The following is a 20,999-nucleotide window of genomic DNA, read 5'->3' on the forward strand; positions in this document are numbered from 1 at the left end:
ATTCTGGAATGTTGGCTCCTATTTCATTTGTTAGCTTTTTTTGAGAATCATTTATTTTTCACAGATTATCTCTCTGGACACTGTCTATGGTATCAATTACCTTCTCTTAATTATATTTATGCACAAATACACAAAATAGTAAGTATCTATATGTGTGTGTATGTATGTGAGAGAAAAATATAGAAAGATAGAGAGGAAGAGAGAGAGGTGAAAAGATAATATTTATGGTTGTGTAGTTATATAAAATCTTGGCTTTTGTATGGGAGACTTTACATGTGTATCTATGATGATTACAACATAAAGTCACTCTTCTTTATTACACACTCATTATAATAAGTCAACAATTTTCAACCTTTTTCATCTCATGGCACACATTAACAAATCACTAAAATTATGTGGCACACCAAAAAAATGTATTGTTTGCTGACAAAAATATAATTTTGATTGATGTACAAAAAATAATAAGAATTACCTATCATTTTTGCTCTAAAGTGACTTTTCAAAAAAATTAGGTGCCAATATTTATATATGAGAATTTGGGGTACCAAGAATTAACAAATACAATGCAACTTATTAGGTGATATGATCAATAAGATGTAACTCTATTATATGACCTATATATTTATGGTTCAACAAAGGGCATTCACACTGGATAGTTATCACTGTGTTGGCTGTTGTCATCTTTTTATTTGACAATGTAAGGGAAAAGGGGTCAGTGCCTCTGACTAAATAGTCAGGTAATGTTTTAAAAATTCTTGTGGCACACCAGTTGAAAATTGCCATTATAAGCCTTTAATTTTCTACCCGATGTAGCCTAACTCCTCACAAAGAATTTTTTTAATTCTCCATGGTATTGCCTAATGTGTGCTCTTTGATAAAATCAAGTTTTTCCACTTGGTCTGCTCAACTTGCTGTCAAAATCTGTCTCCAGAGATGATGAACTTTAATGAAATCACCAGCTGCCTGAGTAAAGCTGTTTCTCTAGTGACAACCATTAATGTCCCACTTTGGTTATAGAGATGGATCATAGCCCTCATTGAGACCGAAGCATTTCTCTGGGCATTGGAACTCCTAACACACCTATTTTAAAGGATACTGCAGAGTTCTTTGCATCTTTCCTACTCTCTCTTCTCCCCTCTCCATTATTTAGCAGTGAAGTGCTTGGCTTTGTTTGTTTGTTTGTTTTGAAACTACCGGAATTCCACTCCCACATAAATTGGGCTTTAATGGGTCTAATACTTAGATATTAAGACAATAAGGATTATCCTATCTTCCCTGACAGAGAAATTGGCTGAAACAACCAAGGTCTAAAGCAATCAGAGCCTTGGTGTCCCCCTGGCATAGAGCTTGTCTCACAAATAATCCAGTGAGTATAGCTAGGAGCTTGGTTGATCACTTTTAGGGAAGACAATGATTATTCTTCCAGATTTGAAAGAAGAAAAAGAAAAAACTCGTTGCTACTGGAAAGCCACAGTATGAAGCCAAGTGACAAACAGAAACACAGTGAGAAAATTGTAAAGAAATACAACTGAACTTCTGACTAAGCCACAACTGAGAGCTTTCAACTGCTGAACTTTTCAGTTATGTAAGCCAATGAAGTACTCTGTAATGTTTACATTTATTTATGTTCAATTTTCTGCTACTTATAAGTGAAAGCACCCTAACAAATATACCTTCTTGAGCCTGGAGACTTTCATAACCCATACCCTGGATGCTTGCTGCTCTGAAAACAGCCCCAATTCTGATGAGCTACCTTCACCAATGAAAATCTATGGCTTGCTCCTGCTCAACCTTCATATGGTCAGAGGAAGTCCACCTTGAGAACTAAAGCAGCTCCTCCCACCAGGCCAGTGTGGCTCAGTTGGTTGGAGCATCATCCATAAACCAAAAGGTCATGGACTCAGTTCCCAGTCAGCATGGGTTGTGGGTTTTGTCTCCGGTTGGTGTGAGTACAGGAGGCAACCAAATGATGTTTCTCTCCCTCTCTTTCTCCCTCCCTTCCTTTCTCTCTAAAATCAATAAGCATGTCTTCAGATGAGGATTAAAAAAAAAAAAACCTCCTCTCCTAACTTAGATTTCTAGAGCAACTCATTTCCAGCTCCAAAGACAGGAAAACATTTCTTTCTCAAAAAAAAAAAAAAAAGCTTGTTATATTTTCTATCCCAGGAATACCTCTTCCTTGAATGACTGACCTCCTCGAATGACTGAGCAAACAGTGCTCGGCACAACAACAAGCACCTTCACCATTACACCTCATAATCCCAGACAAAGCAGATTCCCAAACAGGCTAAGTGGAAAACCAATGATATGCACAGATAATACACAAATAGGTTTGCCCAGTTACAAAGCCTGTGTGTTTTCCTACTACACCAACTGTGCCATCTAAGTAATGTGAACTCAATTCAATTTTTATAATAGAAGGGTTGATGTTGTAAGTTCTAGACAAAAGAAAAGTTGGAAACTATATTCTTTTCCTTAAGAATTTATTTAAGATAAATCTATTTAAGATAAATCTTTAAGATTTATCTTAAATCCAGTCTATATGACATAGCTTACAATCCTCTTTCTTTGCTTATTCATTATGTGTCTACTTAGGAAATTTATTGAATATATGTGAATGTTCATATTTTGTGCATAAAATAGAGTGATAACTGACTAAATTATAAAGATAGAATGCTATAAAAGAAAGATTACTTTTGATCAGTCTAAGAATGAAGTATAACCTGGGCTTAATCTTAAAGGGTACTTAAAAGTGAGCATGTATTTGGGGAGAAAGACAGAGGAAGAAGAAAATTCCAAAATGAGAGAACACAGAGCAAAGGTACGGTGGTACAAAAATGTGGAGCTCTTTTGGGAAATAGTAAGTAGTCTAGTTTTAGTTTTAGGTTTAGTTTGTCTAATTTTATTGCAATCCAGGGCAATGCAGAGAGTATAAGTACGCTAGAAATACAGACTGGGAGCAGATTCTGCTGCCAAGATGCCCAGAAAATGTATTAGTCCTGCATTCAGCAGAAAATGAGTGGTAGCCTATCGAGAGAGTTGCTGGGCAGGGATGTGGCATGATTCCAACTCTCCCTTAGGACGATTAGTACACGCTGGGGAAGTGCTCATATTGTGTGGGTGATCATGACGCTTATCTCTGTTGCCCGGAGAATCAAATTAGGTGATGAGTAATTGTAAATTATGGAGAAATGAGAGGAGGCAGGTATACAGCTGTGAAAAATACGGAAGGATCAGAAGGAAGGCTGCTTGTAAGACTTTCTGTCTTGCTAGAAATGTGCATTTGGGACAAGTCCCACTGAATAAAGGAAGTGACTCCAAATTGGAGATATCTTAGCATGTAAACAGGCTTTTTTATTTGGGAATAGTCATGGTGAAACAAATGATCAAATAATTAATTCCAAACTTATAATCATTTTCTAAATTTTTCAGCAAAATTTAGAAGAAAACACATATAAACCTTTTATACAAACATTTGTGTAATTGACTCTGCTTATCCTAATATTCTCAATTCCTCTATCACTGAGAGTCCATCCTCAACAGACAGGTTTTCAGAAGGTGTCATGTTGCAAAGACAGAGATAGCACATCCTTCTCAAATGCTGCATTCCTGCCTTTCCTTTGTCTCTTGTCCAGCTTTGCATGTTAACAAGTGTTGGGACAGGGGGTGAGTAGGGAAAATCTTTTGGTGTTAGCATTTATTCCTTTTTATGACAATAAATATATATCAATTACACTCTGACATTTAAGAGAGAGGATATTGAATACAGTAATTTAATAGCCAAAACATATTTCAAACTAAATTTTTTGCTAAAGTTCTAAGGTGACTATATAGTGCTATTAATTCACAACTATAAATTAAAGCCCCGAGGCTACCAAAGTGTAATTTTGGTAATTCCCCAGTTTTTCTATGACCCAGAGTAGCCCAAGTAAAGTAGTTGTTCTTTTTTTTTCCCAATGAGTTTTTTATTAATGACCTGTTTATTTTGAATAATTAAATTAGGTAGTCTGAAAGAAACATGCTTATACAAGAAATATTCACTTTAAAGATAAAATATATAATCCACTTATTAAGATTAGATTACTTTTATTCAAGTAAATTAGTTTTAATAAAATGTATTATTACTTTGCTTCTTATTTAACTTACACTCATAAAATAGCATGTTTTATATTCCATGTCTTCATAAAATATAAACAATAGCAGAAAGAGAAAGTTAAATGCTTCAATAAAATTGATGGTCATCCACTGTAGAGAACACTCCAGGAATAAAGCAAAGAACACAAGAATAACATTGAAAATGACTATCTTATCAAATATGATGTTTCAAAATAATATCATAAAAGTGCCCCCAGAATGCTTTTTTATGCAGAAGAGTTGGAAAAAGAAAACTTATGAGTGTGAGTTTTCATTTGTGAAACTACCTCTATAGAATTTCTTTGATACTTACAAAGTTATGATTACAGAACAAAGGAGGGTACCACAAAATGTGATGAATAAATCTTAGTTGTTAAACCCATTCTTTATCTTGTGCAAAGTTCCATATTCATCAAAGACTTTTCCTTGAGGGGAATATATATTTTCTATTCATGCCAGGTCTTCCCAGCTTCACCAACATACCCTAGATATACAACTTGCTTTTTTATTCATTTGTATTAATCAAGGTGTGATTAGGTACACTTGGAGATAAGAAGTGGTATTCCAGAAATACATGATTCAGTAATTGGCAGGTTTTCCTAAATATTAATGTTGGTGTCAAATACAAACACTAAATATTAGAAATTTGGCAACATATTCACCTGTACAGGGTACAGTGCTGCAGACAAAAGAGTAACAAATCTTACTCGAATGTATAGGAATACTGTTATGAGAGTTATATAGAAGCTTCATATGGGGTGTCCGTTCTCTGCTTATTCTAAATAAACTGTAATCCTACATCTGTGCAATGGAAAGAACATTGAAACAGAGGTGTGAATAGGTGCATATTGCTGCATTATATAGTTTTTCCACGAGAGTCATTATATAATTTTTCAGCAGGAATGGGCCTCTGAGATTATTATATAAGCCACAATTCTAATTTTATGAATTAAAAATTTTAAAGCCCTACAGTATGTAATTGACTTGTCCAAAGTTTCCAACTAAAGTGACAAAGCTAAGGTTCTGACCCAAACATTTCCAGACCAGAAGACCTTCCTGTGGCACTGTGCTGATACGATGTTGCCTTTCCTTGAATTTCTTAGCTAGTAAAATGAGCACAATAAACTTGAGCAGTGGTTTTCACAAGGTCTGGCTAGAAATGGGCATCAGATGATGAAGAATAATCAAGGCTGGAGGCCTCTTTTTGGAGAAAATTAATGACAAAAAAATTGAAAGCCAGTTATTGATGATCTACCTCTAAGTTCTATAAATGCCAAATCATCTTGTGTATGTTCAATTTTTTAAAAAATTTCACTCTCATAAATCATTTATTGCCATTCAAAAATGTTATAGGTTTTTATTTACTTTTGTTTTTTAAGGATGTAAAATAGGAAATTCAGAAGGTATTATTACAGACATTTCCAACATGAAAACTATTGAGAGCCATCCCTTCTCGAATGCTCACCAAGTTCCTGGCACTGTTTCATTAACTTTGTATACACTAATTCATTTAATCCTTATAATATCTCCATTAAATATGGTTCTAATTTTCACCTCATTTTAAAAATGAAGAAACTAAAAAATAAAAAGATTAAACAATTTATTCAACATTACATAGCTAAGCAAGCAAACGGCACATTCAGACTGAACATGCTAGCTTGAAAAAAGGTGTTCTCAGATACAATTAAGTTAGGTCACATTCACGAGTTCCCGGTGTGCATGTCATCTGGGGCACCACCGTTCAACCACATTTCATTATTTTTGGAGGGGCATTCTTTTCAGAAGATGCTACTATCTTGTGGTTTCTTGAAAGATTTTTCTCATTGTTAGGCTGCCAGTTTTCAATGACTTTTTTAAAAAAACAATTGTCTTTTCCTTAGTTTGATTTTATATTTTATACTTTTGTAAGGCCTTAGTTCATTTTAATGTGCATTCATCTGTCATCTTACCCCTGCGGCACATTTTAAATCATGAATCACAGTGATATATGCACCTATAAGTTCTATTGTGTCATCATCTAACACAGTCTGTTAAAGTACACTACAAAGTTTAGAATCTACATCATATCATTTCTTTGTTGTAACAAGGTCATAGTACTTTCCAAAACAGGTATGAATGCCTCAGCAGGTTGAAAGTACTCAAATGTCATATCTTTTCAACTTTTCCAATTAAAGTAGGTCTATCCTGACTTGCTAGATTAGTAGAAATATTTATTTTCAAGCTTCTGAATTCAGAATATAGAAAGTTTAATCACAGATGATGTTTCCTTCCATTTGCCACGTAGAGGAAACAGGACTATCTGATCCATCCACAGCCTTTGGCTCATGCTTTTTCTTTCTTTTTTTGAAAGAAAAGCACTTCTTTTGATGTCTGTAGTGGCTATGAGGCATCAACATAGAAAACCTGTGCAATATAGTCTGATGTTCTTATTGGTCCAGGCATCTGTACCAGTTCCAACCATACACAGGCCTCAGGGGACAAAATTATAATTATTTAATTCATATTTATATACCCAACATTGTCTCCAAAGATATCTGCAACTGTAGAGTACTCTATCTGAAAGTGATGACAATCCTTATTTTTCTAGAGTAAACTTTCTCCAACAAATGTCTTGAAACTTGTGTGGAGTCCAGGTAACCAGTTATGATTCCTTTCTCTCATGATGAATTCCCCATCAGTGGATAGCAGCCAGGAACAATTCAGTCTTTCGTAAAGAATGTAATATCATGGAACCTCAAAAAATAAGAGGTTGGGTTTTTAATGTCATTCTTCCCAGGAAAGTATCTATGGAAGTATAATTTTTTCCTTCCCAGCAACTAGTTGTGCATACCAAAGGATGTTGGATTTGGAGAATTTATGCAGTCTTAATGTAACTACTTTTATTTTTTAATTAATTAATTATTTTATTTTGCTTTCAAAAATAAACTCTATGTTTTAAAATACTTTCAGGTTTACAGAAAAAGGAAGAGAAATTTCACACGTATCCCCTCCTTTCATCCAGTCTTCCCTATTATTAATATCTTTGCATTGATGTCTGGTACCTTTGTTATAAAACATGAATCATTATTGTTACATTATTAACAAATGAGGCTCATAGCTTATATGGTTCATTCTTTGTGCTGTAATGTTCTCAGGGTTTTGGTGCGTATGTCATGAATTCACCATTACAGTGTTGCACAGATAGTCTCATTGCTATAAAATTACACTATGCACCATCCACTCATTCCCTCTTCTCTCCTTCCTTCCCCAACCCCTGGCAACCACTGATCTTTTTGGTGTCTCCATAGTTTGGTAATTTCAGTTGTAATGGGTGTTACAACTGAAATGATTAGTTGTAATCACTGTAGTATGTAGCCCTTTAAGACTGAATTCTTTCATATGACATGCATTTAAGATACCTCTATGTCCTGTGTAGCTTAGTAGCTCATTTATTTTGATCATTGACTGTATGCCACTGAATAGAATGGTGTGGTGTCTGTCCAGGTATTTTGCCCACTTTTTATTAGATTGTTTCTTTTGTTATTGTTGACTTTTAACAGTTCTTTGGATATTTTGAAAGTAATTCCTTTATCAGATATACTTTTGCAAATATTTTCTCCCATTCTGTGGCTTGTCTTTTTATTCTTATAATAGAGTTTTAATCTTTAATTAAATTCAACCTCATTCTTTTTTTTCATGGATTTTACTATTGGGTGTTATGCATGAAAAGTTACTACCAAGTCCAAAGTCATCTAGATTTTATTACTATGCTATGCTATGAGTTTTATAGTTCTGTGTTTTATATTTAGGTCTAAGATCCATTTTGAGTCTATTTTTATGAGAGGTAGAAGGTCTATTTTGTGTGTGCATGGATGTTCAGCTATTCCAACATTATTTGTTGAAAAGACTATCTTTTCTCCATTGAATTGGCTTTGATCATTTGTCAAAAATCAGTTGACTATATTAGTGTTGGTCTATTTGGGGTTCTCTATTCTGTTTCATTGATTTATATATGTTTTTACAAGTATCATACTGTTTTGATTATCTTAGTTTTATAATAAGTTTTGAGATTGGGTGGGGGTAGTAATCTTTTTTACTTTTCAATATTGTGTTGGATATTGTGTGGGTCTTTCAACATTCCATACAAACTTTAGAGTCAGATTGTTGATATCCACAGAACTGGTTGGATTTTATTAAATTGCATTGGTAATTGACATCTTAACACTACTGAGTCTTCCTATCAATGAACATGGAGTATCTCTATCTAGTGAGTTCTTCATTGATTTCTGTATCTCAGGATTTTATAGGTTTTCTCAAATAGATACTGCATATATATTGTTATATTTGAGTACTTGTTATTTGAGTATATTGTTATTGTTATAACAATATAACAATATTGTTATATTGTTATATTGTTAACTGAGTACTTCTCTTTTTTGATGGTAATATGAATGGTGTTTTTTAATTTCAAATGCTGATCATTCAAAAGCAATTGTTTTTTGCATGTTGTACTTGTATCCTACAACTTTGTTATAATTGCTTTTAGGTCCAGGAGTTCTTTTGTTGACTCTTCTGTATTTTTTATGAAGATAGTGATATCTTCTCTAAACAATAACAATTTTATTTCCTTTTTTATATCTAGATTAGGGATAAAAAGACTTTAACATATTAAAGAAATTTTAAAAGGAGAGAGAGTATCAAATTTGAATTTTGGAAAGATAATGAAAATGCCAGTGAAGAGAACAGATATACACTGGTGATAGTAAGATCAACCAGGCTGACAGCCTTGGAAGTTGTCCCACTGATACTTGATGGCTACCTGAACTAAGACTACAGCAGTGGAAGCCAATAGAATGAATGACTTATACAGCTGTTATGGGGATAAACTAAATCTATTGGATTTGATGATGAATGATATAAAAGAACAAGGGTATCAAGGATGATTCCAGGCTTTTAGGATTGAATGACTGGAAAAATGCAAATGCTGTTACCCAAAACACAAAATGCAGAAGCAGGAACAGGATAACAGTGATCATAATTAACTCTCTATTGTGCATGATGTGCCACGGTACCTCTAGGTAGAGATTTATAATTCATATTAGAATTAAATGGTTCCAAAGTTCATGGAAGAGGTATATACCAGTGACTGATTGAGAGCTATCTATGCAAAGACAGAAATTGAATCTCTGAGGGACTCTAGAATAGAGATAAAGACATTAGAAATTATAAAAAACAATTATAACCTCTTAGGCATTAGATATTAAATTTCCTAACTTAAAAGAAAGGACAGCCCTTCAGGAACATGTGTAAAACTGAAGCATTCCTAGAAAGTATTTGGCATTTTCTAGTAGTCTTTAAATTTTTAACCAGCCTCAAGTCCAGTGACTGAGTTACATAATTCAATCATATGAGTCATGTTTAGGCGAAACAATTTTTTGTGGATAAAATAATGTGTAACATCTAAAACCAGTTCATATTAAGTATTTCAAAAGTACCTGACATTTGATTTATAAAAAAGTTCCAAAGAAACAAATGTTCAAGAAAAAAGACTTCCTAGCCTATTTGAAACAAATTCTGGGTTCTCACTAACTTATGGTATTGATTTAAAATTCATATCTTATTTATCCTATACCATTAAAATTTATATTTTTATTTTTATGATAAACTACTAGGTGCAAAGTACTATATTGAGCATTCTGTGAGATAAAAAGATAAATTAAACATAAACTGTCCTTGACAAACTATGGACTAGTATGGGGAAATAAGATACAAACTTAGGTAAGTATTCAAGAAGTACAGAGTTAAGAATCACAGATAATTTTAAAATGAAATAAAGAAAGCAATCCCATTTACAATAGCATCAAAGACACATAAAAGGCTTATAAATAAATTTAACAAAAGCACTTCAAAGCTTATAGTCTAGAAACTACAAAACATTGTTGAAAGAAATTAAAGAAGATTTAAAAAATGGAAAAGCATACTGTATTCATGGATTATAACCATCATTTTGCATTGTGAAAAAGACAATACCCTACATGTTGGTGTACAGGTGCAATAAGATCTCTATCAGATTCCCAAATCACTTCTTCCTAGAAATTGATGAGCTGATTCTAAAATATACATGGAATTGAGAGGGACCTAAAACACACAAAACAATCTTGAAAAAAAGAACAAACTAGAACTCACACTTCCTGATTTAAAAATTTACTTCAAATCAATGGTAATAAAGACATAGTGTACTGGCACAGGATACTGAGTGTGTGTGTGTGTGTGTGTGTGTGTGTGTGTGTGTATAGAATAATAAATAATTATATTGAATGGTCCAGAAATAAATCCATACATATATGGTCAAAAGATGTCAGGACTGTTCAGGAGAATAAGAAATAGTCTTTTCTTATCCAAGTATGGCTTACTTCTTCCTTTATAAGATAATATTTCTGAATAAATTTCACTCCAGTCCTCAATTATATGTTTACTGATGACCATTTAATATTATTATTTGTAAGGATTTGACATAGAGCACTGTACACAGTAGGGGATTGATGAAAACTTATGAAAGAAGGGAAATAATCCAGACAAGTCAGCAATGGAGGAAGGAAAAAGGAAAGGAAGAAGGAAATAAGAAAACAATTTTTTCGATCTCTCAAAAAATTTCGCACTCTGAGTGACCCCGGGGATAATTCATTTTCCACATTTTAAGGGGATTGAAGAGTCTAAAGTGGTTAAATGAGGTATCCAAGTTCACAGTGCTTGCTGAGAACAAAGCTAGTAAAAACTTGGTTTTCTTATCCTTCACTCAGTGCCCCTCACACTGCACTGCAATGCTGCTTCACTAAAACACAATCTAATTGAGGGTGTCAGTGGCAATATATTTCTCTATGATACAGAATATTGCTTTATTTATCCTTAAAATGGAGATTCAATCATGGACTCTAAACTAAAATGTGTGATAAAAATGATAGCTAATTCAGTTTACGAGTCAGTTTTTTTCTGTTTTATTACTGTGGCTGAGCTAACTACTGAAAAACAAACAAGCAAGGAAACTGGTGTCAGCTAAAACCCACAAAGTGTAATATCTGGCTTTGCAGAGCCGATGCAACAGAATTTAAGTATTAGATTAAAATCAGGGGACTATTCTAATTTTTGTTTTGACTTCATAAATTCTTTAGAAATAAGGTAGGGATATACATGAAATTATCCAGTAGGCCTCCCAGATCATTGAAATTCCTCAAAAACAGGAATCTCTGGGGATGAGGCCGAGCAAATTATATCCTAATAAGCCTTTCAGTTTGTTCTGAAGTACCCTCAAATTTTGAATCACTACTTTGGTTTATGCCCATCAACAATTTTCACCTTAATGACTGAAGTTGTTTCCCATTGTCTTGTTTTCAATCCTACCCTACAAATTATCTATAGGGTTGCCAGAAAAAAAAAAGTTGTAAGATAAAAATCTGATGGCATTACTTCATTCATTCATTCATTGTTTATTGAGAATTCTAGTCCTTCCCAGTACAGCAGTGAATTATGAAGGACAAAGATTTCTGTTGTTATGGCTCTTACACTGAGTGGCTTTCCGCTTGCCACACCTCTGTACACACAAATTCCTCAGTGACTTCCTGTGCTTAGGAAAAAGTTTAGATTCCTCAGTATGATAGGGACAGAAATGAGTCAGTCATCCAGGCTGCCTCTGAGGATTCAGTTCTCATTTTGCACCCTACAATCCAGCCATAGCATGCCAAGTGGTTTCCTACTTACATTCTTTTGTAAAGTGATCAATCCTCTCCTTGAGGGAGTCCCCCCAACCCAGTTCTACTTCTTTTGGTAACATCTACATGTATTTTAAGATTCAAGAATCATGGGTGACCAAAATTCATGTAAGAAGAAACAGATGGTCTGAATTGCCCTATGTCTATAAAGGAAATAAAATAAATAATTAATGACTTTTTAAAAGAGCAAGCACCAGGCCCTGATGGGTTTGCTGGTGAATTCTATCTAACATTTAAGGAATAAGTTAGACCGAATCTCTACAATTTCTTTTACAGAATGAAAGAAGAGGAAATACTTTCTAACTCATTCTATGACACCAGAATTACCTTAATACCAAAATCAGATAAAGACATTACATCAAAAGAAAACTACAATGCAGTATGTTTCATGAACACAAATATAAAAATGTTCAACAAAGCATTAACAGATCAAATAAAAATTATATACAAAGAAATATATATCAAAAAGCAAGATAAAATGTAAATGATAAACTGGAAAATGTTTTCAACATATATGACAATCATAAAATTATTATACTAAATATATAATGATCTATTACCAAATAATAGGAATATCAGTAAAAGCCCATAAGAGAATGACAAGGGATAATCAGGGCTATGAGGGAAAAGATACCCGTAAGCTCTTCACCCCCCGTTTCCACCGTCCATGACACCAACTGAGCCATCCTTACAAGTGTGTGGAGTTATATGGCTAGATTATTATGCAGAATCATGTTACCAACAGAGAGTTTTGCATTGCATTTGAATTTTAAAGCTTTTAAACAACAGAATCCCTTAAAAATGTAGACAATCTATAAGACAAATATCAATAATTAATTTAATATAAATGATGGGGTCCCATGAAAGCCAAAACAATCTTGAAAAATAAAACAGTTGAAGGATACACACTTCCAATCCCCAAACTAACTACTGAGCTATGCTGATCAAGATTGTGTGTGACTGACATTAGGAAAGACAAATAGACAATGGAATAGAATTGAAAGTCCAGAAATAAGCCCATACATTTTGGGTTGAATTGATACTTAATAAAGGTGGCAAGATCATTCAATGCAGAAAACAGTCTTTACACCAAAAGTTTCAGGAACAGCTGAAAAAGAATAAAGCTGGACCCCCACCTTATATCATATACAAAAATTAACTAAAAATTAATCAGAGACTTAAATGTGAGCTTAAACTATAAATCTCTTAGGAAAAAAATAGGTGTAAATCTTTGTGACTTTGTATATATACCAAAAGCATGACCAACAATAATGGAAGAAAGAAAGAGAAAAGAAAAGGAAAAAAAAAAGGAAGACTTCATCAAAATACAAAACTTATGTGCTTCAAGGACTACTATAAAGAAAATGAAAATACAACCCACAGGATGGGAGAGAATATTTACAAACTGCATGTCTGATAAAGGTCTAGTATCCAGAATATATAAAAAAAAATCTTGCAATTGACCAATAAAAAGATAACACAATTTAAAAGTGAGCAGAGAATTAAAAGAGAGGCCTCTTTAAAGAACATCAATAATAATGGTCAGTAATGAAAAGATAGATGCTTGATCATTAGTCATTAGGGAAATGCAAATCAAAAAACAATGAGCCCTGGCCAGGTGGACCATTTGGATGGAGCACCATCCAGTACATCGAAAGGTTGCATGTTTGTTCCCCGATTAAAGCACATGCATATATAGGTGTGGGTTTGAACCCTAGTCTGGGCACATATGGGAGGCACATATGTTTCTCTCACATCTCTCTTTGTCCATTTCCCTTCCTTCCTCTCTCTCTAAAATCAGTAAAAACATGTCCTTGGGTGAGGATTAAAAAAATATGAGATACCACCTTCCACACACCAGGATCACTAGAGTAAAATAATCCACAAGATTTAGTGAGGATGTGGAGAAACCACAACCTTCACATACTGCTGGTGGGAATGTAAAGTGGTGCAGCCACTTTGGAAATAGTTTGACTTTTCCTCAAAAATTAAACAGAGTTACCCATATGATGCAGCAATTTCACTTGTAGATAGACATCCAAGAGAATTGCACAAAAATTTGTATACCAACGTTCTAAGCAGTATTACTCATCATGGAAACAACTCAAATGTCCATCAACTGATGAATAGCTAAACAAAATGTACTATATGCATAGAAGAGAATATTATTGATTTATAAGAAGAGAAGAACTACTTATTCACACCGTAATATGGTTAACCTTAAAAACATTACACTAAGTGAAAGAAGCCCAACACAAAAGCTATATGTTGTATGATTCCATTTATATGAAATGCCTGGAAAAGACAGACCCATGGCAACAAAAACTAGATTAGTGCTTGCCAGCATCTGATGTTGGGGAATAGAAAGTCACTACTAGTGATTTTCATCACTCTTCCAGGTGATGCAAATGTTTTCGAAGTAGATAATGGTGATGATTGCACAACTTGTAAATATATGAAAAGCCACTAAATTGCACACTTTAAAAAGTAAAATGTAAATTGAATTTTATCTCAATGCAAAATAATTAAAAATATAAAATTAATAAATGTAAAAAAACCAGGCAATGTCACAAGCAAAGAAATATAAATAAAAACAAAAGCTTATTTTTCCATTGCCTTGACAGATTTTATCAAAAACAAAATAAGAATACTCAATGCTGACAATAATTCTTATTGCTATAAGACCTATAAATTGATTGGTTCTTTCTGGAAAATAATTTTGTTATATGTATTAAGAAACTTTAAAATGCTAAATCTATTTAATTTAGTTATTCCAATTCTAGGAATCTAAACGCCATTATTTGGAAGATCAGATGAAATTAGCGTCTTTATCATTGATTATGAACCTCCCTTCCCTAGACCCTATTTGGATTCTACATAATGGTTTTCCTCATGTCTATTTTCTTACGTTTACAACTAGATTCCACTTTATTTATCTCATTTAGATGGCTATGACAATATTTACAACACCTGTTCAACTCCCCGGCTTCTTTCCCTACAATTCATCCAGTCTGGGTTACCATCTTAAAGTTCCTGATACCTTCTGATATTAGTTATCATTACAACTCCCTAATCCATGTTCTCCCACAAAAATAGGAGGTCAGAAGGGTGCTATTAACTGCTTTGCCTCATAAGGGCATTTTCTAGAACCAAAATGCTTGCATTTGAATTCTAGCTTTGCCACTTGCCATCTAAGTTATTTGGGTCTCTGTATCTTTATTATATAGAGTTCTAAGAATTATAAAATTAATACATGGAAACTGTTCAGAATAGCACTGGCAAATAGCAAACCCTATTAGTATTATGTCATTATCACCTCATAGATATATTGTGATGCTCGAGTAAGATAATGTGTATCAAACTCTTTTGTAATGTACTATTATCATTTTGTATTACAGTGACATGTGTCTCCATCACCACAATAGATTAGAGGAGAACAAGAACTATCACTTATTTTAATGGCCCACTTTGCACATAGCAAACGCTGAAAGGTTTGTATTTTACTGAAATGTTACCTTATGATTGAATCGCCATTGACTTTTAGTTATGTTTAGAAGAAAGCCTAAATACCATTACATCAAGACCACTCCCCATTTTGATATATAACACACAGGCCCATTCATGTCTTCTGCTATATTCATGATCTTCAAAGTGGAGTCCACAATGGACAGTCCACTGCAACAGGGGAGGGCAATTTTAAAAATTCTATCACAATTTATTTTTATCTCATCTAGATAAATTTTAATTTTTGTATGTATCATTACTAATGTACATGAAAATACTATGAAAGTGCTATGATACATAAATAAATGTTAAATGTGCAGTGGAAGTACAGGCTCAAAAAATTTTTGCTGACTTCCAGCCAAGATGGAGGCATAGGTAGACACACTGTGCCTCCTTGCACAACCAAAAGGACAACAACAAATTTAAAAACAAAAACTATCCAGAACTGCCAGAAAATCAAACTGTATGAAAGTCTGACAACTAAGGGGTTAAAGAAGAAACATTCATCTAGACCAGCAGGAGGGGCGGACAGGCAGCTGGAGCGGGGATGACTCACAGCAAGGTTGGCACCTCCCCTGGAGGACCGGACAGGAGACGTGGTGGGTGGTAAAGCAGGTAGCCCCACATTTGCATGCAGATAAACTGGGAGGAACAACTACGGAGGAAGACAGACCACAAAACTCAGGGTTCCAGCTCAAGGAAATAAAACCCTAAAACCTCTGACTGAAAAAACCTGTGGGGGTTGCAGTGGTAGGAGAAAATCACAGCCTCACAAGAAAGTTTGTTGGAGAGACCCGCAGGGTCCTAGAATGTACACAAACCCACCCACCTGTGAATCAGCACCAGCACCCAAGGGTCCCTGGGTAGCCAGGGACATGACTAAAAATTGGTTGAGAGCCCAGCAAACAGCATTGTTCCCTCTCAGACCCCTCCCCGACACACAGTGCCACACTGCAGGTTGCCCCACCCTGGCAAATACCTAAGGATCTGCCCCTTACTATGTAACAAGCATGTGGAGACAAAGAAATACAGCCCAAAGAAATACAGCTTTGAACAGATCAAAGCTCCAGAATAAATACAACTAAGTGACAAAGAGATAGGCAACCTATCAGATGCAGAGTTCAAAACACTAGTAATCAGGATGCTCACAGAAATGGTTGAGAATGGTCACAAAATAGAGGAAAAAAAGTGAAAGCTATGAAAAGTGAAATAAAGGAAACTGTACAGGGAACCAACAATGAAGGAAAGGAAAGCAGGACCCAATTAACAGTTTGAAGTACAAGGAAGAAATAAACATTCAATCAGAACAGAATGAAGAAACAAGAATTCAAAAAAAGTGAGGCGAGACTTAGGAACCTCCAGGAAAACTTTAAATGTTCCAATATCCAAATCATAGGGGTGCCAGAGGGAAAAGAGGAAGAGCAAGAAATTGTAAACTTATTTGAAAACGTAATGAAGGAGAAATTCCCCAATCTGGCAAAGGAAATAGACTTCCAGGAAGTCCAGGAAGCTCAGAGAGTTCCAAAGAAGTTAGACTTAAGGAAGCACGCACCAGGGCACAACATAATTGCATCACCAAAGATTAAGGAGAAGGAGAGAATCTTAAAGCAGCAAGAGAAAAGGAGACAGTTACCCACAAAGGAGTACCCATTAGCTGAGAATATAACATTTTCTCAGCTGAGAAATCAGCTGATTTCTCAAAAGAAACTTTACAGGCAAGAAGGGGCTGGAAAGAAGTATTCAAAGTTATGAAAGGCAAGGACCTACACCCAAGATTATTCCATCCAACAAAGCTATCATTTATAATGGGAGGGCAGATAAAGTGCTTCCTAGATAAGGTAAAGTTAAAGGAGTTCATCATCACCAAGCCCTTGTTATATGAAATGTTAAAGGTCTTATCTAAGAAAAAGAAGATAAAAATATGAATAGTAAAATGATAACAAATTCACAACGATCAACAATGGAACCTAAACAAAACAAAACAAAAATGAACTAAGCAAACAACTAGAACAGGAACAGATTCACAGAAATAGACATTATATAGAGGGTTATCAGTGGGGAGGGGAAGGGGGAGAATGGGGGAAAGGTACAGATAATAAGAAGCATAAATGGCAGGTACAAAATAGACAAGGGGAAGTTGAAAGATAATATGGGAAATGTAAAAGCCAAAGAACTTATATGTCTGACCTTTAGATATGAACTAAGGTAGGGGAATGATGGTGGGGGTGTACAGGGAGGAGGGGAATAAAGGAGAGAAAAACATGGGACAACTGTAATAGCATAAGTGATTAAATCTATTAAATTTTTTTTTTACTAAAAGGGTTTACTATCTAAAAACTCTAAAGATCAGCATGCCACTCCACAATGTGGTCTGTCTCTTAGCACCCAGATGACCTTATTCACCTCCTCCTAGAACATACTTATATCCAAATCTGGCTCACAGCTTTTCAAGTTGCAACTTGAATTCTTCCCCCCAAGACCTAAACATCACCAAAGGCAAGCTTCTTAAAAGAAGTCTCTATATCTGGTCCTTCATTGCCTTATCCCCAGTCTTCCACCACCCCTAACACAGATGTTGCTACTGGGGGGCAGGAAAGGGTGCTGATTACCAGCAGAGGCTCATATCCTTCTAACACTTAATAGACTGAGCAGCCTGAGCCTCAGATTCTTTCTTCCTCGGTGAAATTGAAGCTAGAAGAGTACCTGTCTGATGGGAACGTTGAGACAGTTAAATCGGTTATAACCTGGAATATAACAAGCACTCTCAAGTGTCAGTATTATTATGGTCTCCCTGAGATTTAAACACAGCCATGTCTGAAAAGTATGCATGAGTGAGTGACTCAATCTTCTCTACTCTCACCTCGTATTTACAACTTCCCCGAGCTTATTGTGGCACTTTTCACTTGGACTGATTACCTCACATACTTTTCCCAGTCTTGTGAATTAATCTCCTTAAGACCAGTAGGCATGCTTTGCTTTGCTTTAATAATGTCATTGTTGCTGCTGTGCATTTTAATGAGATTAGCTCTTCTATACTTCTGGGTGGGGGAGGGGGGAGCTGTGAATCTGGTGGCTAAATTCTCCTTTTGAATTGTCAATAGCGTTTTAATTTATTTTTATTTTTTACAGTTTCACCTGAGTGTTGCAGAACTAATAATACTTGTTGATTCTCTTCACAGATAATAAAGTTAAACAAAAAAACATTATCTTGACTCAGGAAGATTAATTTAGTAGCATCATTTAGTCCAGAAAAATGTCAACAATTCATAAAATATAAAATGAAAAATAGTATAATCACTTTAGAAGTCAGTTTGGCAGTTTTACTGAAAGGTCAACATGGTCTTCCCATACCATGCAGTAATCACTGTCCTAGGTATTTATCTAAGTGAATTAAAAACTCACTTTGTATGTCCACAAAAAACTCGGCTCATGAATGTTTATAGAAGCTTTACTAATAAGTGCCAAAAAATAGGAGTAACCAAGACATGTCCTTCTATCAGTGAATGGAGAAACAAACTGAGGTATAATCACTCAATGGAATTTTATTCAGCAATAAAATGAGATGAGGTGTAAATCATTCCAGAATTAGTCATTGGGAAGCCTTAACTACACATTACTAAGTAGAAGAAGCTAGTCTAACAAATGTGTACTCCCTGACTCCAACTACATTACCTACCAGAAAGGCAAAACTAGAGACACCACAAACAGGTGTGTGGCTGCCATGGGTTCAAGGGGAGGAGAGGAGGGATGAATCAGTGGAGCACAGGGGAGTTTTAAGGGCATTTGAAACCATTCTATGGGCACTGTATTGGCAGACGCATGACACTATGTATTTGTCAAAATGTATAGAACTATACAACACAAAGAATGAAGCCCAAAGTCAACTATAAACTTTAATTAATAATAACATATCAAGATTGGTTCATCAATTATAACAAGTGTACCACGAAATTGCAAGATGTTAATAATAGAGGAAGTTGTGCAGAGGGAGAATGGATATCTGGGAATTTTTTTATGTTCAGTGCAACTTTTTTTTGTAAAAGTTGCTGCTTTAAAAATAAAATCTATTATTAAAAACCATCCATGGTAAATAGAAAATTAACTCACAGCAAGTTATATATGCATGTGTATAAAAATGCATACATAATATATATGCATATACATATATTCAGATAAAATGAGATAACTATATATATTTTTTTCATGATAATCTTAAATGTTATATTCTTTTATTTTTCCCTCTTGACATAATGCTTCTACAGAGACTAACTGTTAATGACAGGTGAGGAAATGCACACAGCTATGCTAAATCATGCTTATAAAAATTTGATAATGAACAGCAGTAAGGTTTAAAGGATAGTTGTGGAATTCTGAAAGTTTAGGAAAGAATTGTTTTTAAAGGATATAATGATGCCAGTTAGGAAAATACATAGTCAGTAGCTCAATGAATTTTATTCTTTAGTTATTTCACTTTCAAGAATTACAAATAGATACTAAAATACAAAACTGCATAGTGACAGCACCCATTAAATTTTCCCAATGAGTTTAAATGTGAGAAAAGCAAAAGAAGTACATACCAACTCCTTGAAGCTGACCATTATGATATGCTGATATTCTTCACCATTTTTACCTTCAATCTCACAATCAGGTGATGCTACTGGCAACAGAACAAGGATCAGGGGAGGAATTCCAAAGATATACCTAAAAGAAACTAAAGTCAACAGCAAGTAAGAATAAGCTGAACATTATAAGTCATGTTATTTGATAGTAGCATTTCAATGGGCCTGACCATGTAGTTCTAATAATTGTAAACATGCATCTTGGCTTTTTGATAGAGTGGGAAGAACTATAAGATTCAATATTAAGTTAAAACAAAAGTAAGACAGAATTTTAGTGTTTGGGCTTCTTTCACTTTTTAATTGAGAAATCACTTTCTGAGAAAGTGCAGAAAAGGGTAGATGCCAGCAGAGCCTCTTTGCTTCTGGGAAACACTCAACATATAAATGCAATTTATCTAATTTTGATTTATGTTGAACATCCCTACAAGAAAAGGCATCCACAGGTGAATAGGTAACTAATGACAGGTAAAAACAGTATGCATTTTTGAAATTTTATGATCTATGGCATGTGATCGTATATGTATGTGAAACTCAGTGGTTGTCCAAGTGGATGCATTACAGGTTAATCTCCGTGGTACTAGTCTGTGATCATGCGTGTGTGAGTTTATGTGTGTAGGTATATGTGTGTGTATGTGTAGTGTTTACCCCCTCCAGAAATGTTAAAGCTGACATTTGTATTTTGAGACTCCTTGTCTTTTCAGTAACTGCTGTTTCTAAGTACTCAAAGACCCCTATTCTCCTCAAACACTGTTTAGCTTCTTGATATGTTAGAAAAACTCAGTAAATAAGTTCACATTTGTTAACTAATTATTTCTATCTGTTTTTATAAGCCTTCCTAATTAGGGGAAATTGTGTAATCAAAAGGAATGAAATCATAAATGGTATAATTTGGAGCAGTAATAATACAGGAATAGAAAGTCAGTGGTCCTCTGAGACATAAAAATCTGGTTATATAGGGACTCAATTCTTCATTAGCCTGCCAGAGTATCTTCTCTGC

General features: G+C 34.5%; 1 protein-coding gene across 2 annotated transcripts in view; it reads right to left on the reverse strand.

The window, feature by feature from the left end:
• The window catches only part of IL7 (interleukin 7), a 45,488-nt gene that overhangs the window by 19,265 nt on the left and 5,224 nt on the right, over positions 1-20,999 (reverse strand). For both annotated transcript variants that reach the window (XM_037061639.1, XM_037061640.1), the window contains exon 2: positions 19,961-20,094. In XM_037061639.1, coding sequence (XP_036917534.1) covers positions 19,961-20,094 — 134 coding nt within the window. The remainder of the gene's footprint in view (positions 1-19,960; positions 20,095-20,999) is intronic.

The sequence above is a fragment of the Sturnira hondurensis genome, unplaced genomic scaffold (genome assembly GCF_014824575.4).
Source record: "Sturnira hondurensis isolate 20B ecotype Veracruz unplaced genomic scaffold, ASM1482457v3 Scaffold0013499, whole genome shotgun sequence".
Lineage (NCBI taxonomy): Eukaryota > Metazoa > Chordata > Mammalia > Chiroptera > Phyllostomidae > Sturnira > Sturnira hondurensis.